Source organism: Odocoileus virginianus, chromosome 4 (assembly GCF_023699985.2).
Source record: "Odocoileus virginianus isolate 20LAN1187 ecotype Illinois chromosome 4, Ovbor_1.2, whole genome shotgun sequence".
In the NCBI taxonomy this organism is placed as follows: Eukaryota; Metazoa; Chordata; class Mammalia; order Artiodactyla; family Cervidae; genus Odocoileus; species Odocoileus virginianus.
The window spans coordinates 26,001,500-26,007,499 of record NC_069677.1 but is presented as its reverse complement, the minus strand read 5'-3'; the positions used below and the strand labels follow the sequence as shown (position 1 = coordinate 26,007,499).

General features: G+C 31.0%; 1 protein-coding gene across 4 annotated transcripts in view; it reads right to left on the bottom strand.

Annotated features, from left to right (window-relative positions):
* Positions 1-1,616: 1,616 nt before the first annotated feature.
* DCUN1D1 (defective in cullin neddylation 1 domain containing 1) overlaps positions 1,617-6,000 on the bottom strand; it is a 36,134-nt gene continuing 31,750 nt past the window's right edge. For all 4 annotated transcript variants that reach the window (XM_020879910.2, XM_020879909.2, XM_020879908.2 and 1 more), the window contains one exon: positions 1,617-5,325. In XM_020879910.2, coding sequence (XP_020735569.1) covers positions 5,246-5,325 — 80 coding nt within the window. In that variant the 3' untranslated portion in view covers positions 1,617-5,245. The remainder of the gene's footprint in view (positions 5,326-6,000) is intronic.

The following is a 6,000-nucleotide window of genomic DNA, read 5'->3' as shown; positions in this document are numbered from 1 at the left end:
TCAGAACTCTATGAATTTACTAAAATTTAATGAATTTACTAAAATTTACTGAACTGTACACTTACAATGGTTGGATTTCATGGCGTGTAAATTATACCTCAATAAAACTGTTCCTATTGAGTACCATTACAACAGTCTTATGAATGACTATTTTAAAGCTCTGGCTTTCATTACATATAATTTCAGTACAATGAATACCAACACACTCTCAGGATTAAGAATATTGAAAACTAAACATAAGTGTTTTCAAAAGATTTCATGTACACACATCTCCAAATCTTACTGATCAAATATTGCTCTTTTAACCTCTGTGTAATGTAACTACATGACAAAGCACTGTCTAGAGCTTACCTTAGCATTTCTCCTTAGCCACTAAGCTTATGCCCTACAGTACTCCTTTTTGTAAAAATCTCATTTGGCATTGCCTAAGTTTTCCATTAGATCCAGAGTTTTCTTAAAATATTTCATAACCTGAAATAAAATTTTAATAATTATATGTGTGCCTAAATATAAAATGAATATTATCCATTTTTTTTCCTTTGCTTTGCTCATTAAGCCATTCACATGTTGCCTCTATGTTTCCAAACTTTTTCACTGTTTCAAATCAAGCTTTGTTTTTATTATTTTTGGTTCTAAACTATTCTTTACTTTAACCTCATGTGATGGATTCTTCTTTTCAAAGCAGTGCTGCTTTCCATAATCAAGCCTGCTTTAATTTCAATCTGACTCCATCTCTTCCTAGTCCACTGAAAACTGTTCCCTCTAAGCCAGTTATTAAAAAAAGAAAAACATCTTTTTAACCAAACATTTTTCCCCAGACCAAATCTCATGTGAAATGCCAATAACATACAAGAGATAAAGTAGAAAGCTTCCGACCTCATGATATACAGCAGCCTCAAGGTGTTTCTTGAAAAACAATGCTCTAAGTTACAAGCTACACTGATTTCTGCACAGCACAAACACAAAAGATAAGCTGAAAATAAATAAGAAATACTTTTAAGAAAAACTTGGTTATGCTTAGATTAAAAAAGTTTTAGAAACACAATTTTTAAAATATAAAATGATTCCCCAAATATCTGTCTTTAAAACTCCATAAAGACATTACTTTTTAGGAATTCCATCTACTACAACAGCTGTGCACTTTTTTAAAATCATAATTTCCTTATTTATGGCAGATTTTAAAAAGACCAAAGAAAGAGAAGTCAAAAGCCACATTAACACAAAACACTGAGCCTAGTGGAAAATTGTCAAATAAATGAGTTTGTCAGCAAGAAATGCCAAGTACCCAACAGGCAGTAAAGAAAATAGATAGCAAGAATGCTCTGGTAAAACCATTTATGTAACTGTATTATGAGTTTAAAAAAAAAACAGAACTATCCGCCTCCAGAATCAAATACAGATCAAGCAAATATTCAACCAAAATGGCGACAAAGAGTAAGGGTAAACCTGGAAAAGGGGATCTGTACTATTAGGAATTTTCAAATGTAAAACTACAAAATATAAACCACTTCCCCTTCTGAAATCAAAGGTAAAGGTATCAGAACTTCACCACATTTCTATAAAATAAAAATAGAAATTATTGCTATATGACTGTAAAAATGGAGGCAAGTAAAGAGTTCAGAAATATACTTGTTTATAATCAATTAAATGATGAACCATAATTTGAACCCTAATTATCACATTATGTAGAAATCACAAATCCGGTATTGTGTCCTCAGTTATTAAGATAAATGTTAAATAGTTCACATTTTAAAAACATTTTATCATTACATTATCAAATTTGATAAAATCTTATCAAAACATCTATGTATGCAATATAAATCATGTTGTTAAAAGTATAAAGTAACATTTAAAGAAAACTGCTGAGGTGTCAAATAAGTATTTTCTATTAAATATATACAATTTAACATTTAGAACTCCATAAATTAATTCTTGCTAAAAGTTGATTCAGGTTTACAAAGGCATACTTTGTGAACTATAATAAATTTCCCCAGCACCACTTTCCTTTATTCCAAAATTCTTTCATTAGGTTTAACTTTCTTCTGTCATTCATATGTAAAAGTTACAGGTTTACAATACGTAGTCTTCATAGTAACATGTTTTAAAAAATCTAAGCAAAGTGCACGTTAAACTGGCTACAACTACTCAAACCTCTTGATTATCATCAAATAAAAAATAGATGAACACTTCATTCACTTAAATCTTTCTGAGGAAAAAAAAATAGTATACCTTGCTTAAATAAGAATTTCCCAGTAAGGGTATTATATAAAAGATTTCCCATGTTATTTTATTAACTCTCTTTCACTCATTAAAACTTTTTAAAAGTCTAATGAAGAACATATACTTACAAAGCCATATTACACAACTACAGTACTGTTAATTAAATAAAGCAGCCCAGTATAGTTGTAAACATTTTAAATATAGTAAACAAGACTTGGCATGTCTTTTCTCCCAAAAACTTGCCATTACAATGCTCTTTCCATAAATTATCCTTTCTAGAAAAGTTTTCCGGTATATTTTAGTCTTTAAAAGTATTACACTGAAATAATATGTGAAAAGATTTAGTCATGGCAATTTCACTGAAGCTTTTATTGCCTCTGTTGGTAATATGACAGGGATGTAAGAAACACAATTGAACTTACAGAGATATGCAGATGATAGTCACTAAAGATAACCTTGATCTCAAGTATTTTTATATGTGGGCACTTCTAATTTTATACACTTTACTATTTAAAAAGCATTACATTTTAAAATGTGTACCTGTTTTGACATTTGGCAAAAAGGAAACTGTACCTGTGGTTCAGTTTAAAACAAAGAATCAGCATGGGGAGGTAACCAAAATGAAGACTGAAACACTAATTAATTAAAGCAATTCAAGTTGTGTGTGTGTGTGAGCATATGTGTCCCTCTCAACCTGTCAATCTCACTCTTTCACACACACTCACACACACATGGCCATTATATGTAAGCATTCTTAGTACAAAATATTCCCTGTAACCAGACATTTATCCTCAGAAAAATCACACCACATTAAATCAGTCTTCTCTTTCAGGCCCTAGTAATAGTATTGTTTAATTCTAAGATGCCACCATAGAGTTAACAACCTTAACTTTTATGCTACATAATTATATTCAAAGCTTTATGTATTGTTTTGTTTATAATTACACAGTAATTATAAATGTTTAGTACCAAACTGATGACAAACACTATTTTGTTGAAAAGGTCTTGCATTTAAAAGGAAAAGTCTGTAGAACCCAAGGCACTAGGCCACGAACCAATATCAGACTTTTATGGAAAACAATTTATATTGGGGGAAAAAAGCTAATCGGATCTCATTTCCAAACACAGCGTACTGGAATTAATCAATTCAAAAACAATACCGTAACTCAAAATCTTTAAGACAGGAAACAAAATAGTACATATATATATATATCTTATTAAAATATTTCATAATTGAAGTTCCTCTTAATATTTACAAATATGAAATCAGGAAATACTGAGAGCAGCAGGATTCTTCTTTTTTTTTTTAAATAACCAATTCCAGTAAACTAAATAGAAATTTTCAAAAATTTTTTTGATAGAATCATATTTTTTAATTAAAGTTATGATTAGAATGTTAATATCTATGGGAAGAGCTTTCTAGTCAATTTCAAAATCATGTAAATAAAAAGTAGCTTTAATATATCAGTTTTTTTAAATCATTTCCGCATCTCCATTATAATGTACTGTTTTCCTGAAGTACATTCCTTTGATAATTTCAACATCAGACCTTACAGAGTGCCTGGATACACCAAGCAAAATCTACTCCTGCTAAAAACCAGTCATCCAATCTCTGAAGTTTTATATTTTTTAAACCGGCCTTAAAGAAATGTTTAAAAAAGCAATAAACCCTTCTTCACGTGTCAAGAAGTGAACAGAGAAATGAGCATTTTCAGCATGAAAGCAGTTCACGGGTCTCGTAATAAAAAAAATAGACACAAGATACAGGTCTGCTTTGATGTGAAAACTGAGCTGAGTGAAATAAAACATAGTAGAAACTAAATAATTTATGAAAATAGAAGCCAGATTTGTATTTTGCATCAAGTGCATGCTTGCTTGAAAATCTTTGCTCCTCAAGTATTTGGCAACCACAGTGATTAGCAGTTAAAACACTTTCAACAAAATAAGAAGTCATCAAAAATGGACTATTTTTCTGAAAAAGCAGTACCTATAAGAATTGAACTTCATGGCTCATTACAACCATTTTCAAAATTTAATTCCTACTATCTTCTTATAAATTAAGAGAATTTCATTTGTGTTCCATAGTGTGCTGACAAAGAAAAAAAAAACCCTCATGCCTAAATTTAGAATATTGTATTATGTAGCAATCTAAAACATTCAAACAAATTAAATAGTTTAACTTACTCAACAGGCATATAAGCATTTCAAAATCATAATGAAATCCAATTATGAGGTGCATAATGTAGACGGGAGTAGAATCTAACATTATGCAGATGTTTTTCTAAATAAAAGCCCCTGTAAGACAACTATATATAACATGGGTAAGATAAGTGCAGACTAGTTCTGTGGAACCTTTTGAAATCGAGGGTCTAAAACACAAAATTTTGGGTAGGCACACCAAGTTATCCTAAAAATTTTTCACGTTGGTTATTTTGACTTTTTTTCATCAGATACTCTACTCACATTAACAATACATGTAATTTGCCAGAAAAAAAAAAAAAAAATCCCCCCATACCAAAACACCATTCCAGATCTGGTACACTTAAATATTTCACTCTCACTGGAAGTGCTATCAGCATAGTCTTTGCAACTAGCCCAAAGCATATATTTAAGAAGTTTTTATAAACTGTGATGTTCATATGTTTAATTCTTATGCCAAACTTGTTTTCTGATGAAGACAGCATTGTGCTTTATGCAAGAATGGAAACTTCAAAATAATCACCATAAAGCTTCTAAGACTTATGGGAGAATAAACTAGGATGGTCCACAGATATAAGATGAAATCCACAATGTTGGAATAATAAATGTTTAGAGCGGCCCAGACTAGAAGACAAGCCCAAACCACCATTAGAAGAATGAAATATGATATGGTCCAAGATGTATCCTTAAAGTTTTGTCTCAACAACCCTCAGTCTGAATTGTGAGGATTGATCTTCAGTTCAGTCCAGCCAGCAGAAATTGACTGTGCAATTTTCCGTTGTATTTATTGTACAGACTATGTACATTCTAGAAGGTTCCTTCAGTGCTACACTGTTGTACTTTTTGTCCCAGCAATTTGAGGGCGTGCAAATTCCACAAAGTCATCAATAAGAACAGGCCATGCTCCTGTGGGGGGGGATATGTGAGAAAGGAAAGAAACAAAAGCAGAAATAAGGCTAGTATTTTAATAGAATCCTTTTTTTTTATTATCTTCCCTATAATTGTTAAAGTATATCATTATAAATATCCCCACTGATAAGACCTCCAAATTTCTAGTTCTTTAGAGTTTCTACCTAAAATATTCCTTGCATTTTCCCTTTTCTATTATTCCAACACTTGATCATTTTCTGAATGATAAAAAATAACTCTCCTGGTAATTAGTAATATATGGTTTTCTGAAGGCCACTGAAGTAATCTGGTCAAATCCGGCCTTGATATGATGACATATTGCCAGTGCTGAAAGCATATTAGGTTGAAATTAACCTTTTTCTGCATTTTAGGGCAATCTTACAAAAGAAATTAAAAGCAAAGATCAGACACTAACCTATTTCATGATAATAAATTACTAAAGGATCTTAAATTACATATATGCATGCCTCTATACATGCTTCTATGGTAACTTCCAAATCAGCAAGTTCTCCACTTTTGCATAAAGCCTAACAGAAAGCACAATAATCAATTATCAGTCATTTCTCAATTCTTAAAGAAAACAACACATGACAATGAAAACAAAGATGAAATAACATTATCTGTGGTTAGGTTAACTAGTTCCAGAACACTTTTAAGGAGACCAAGGTTATT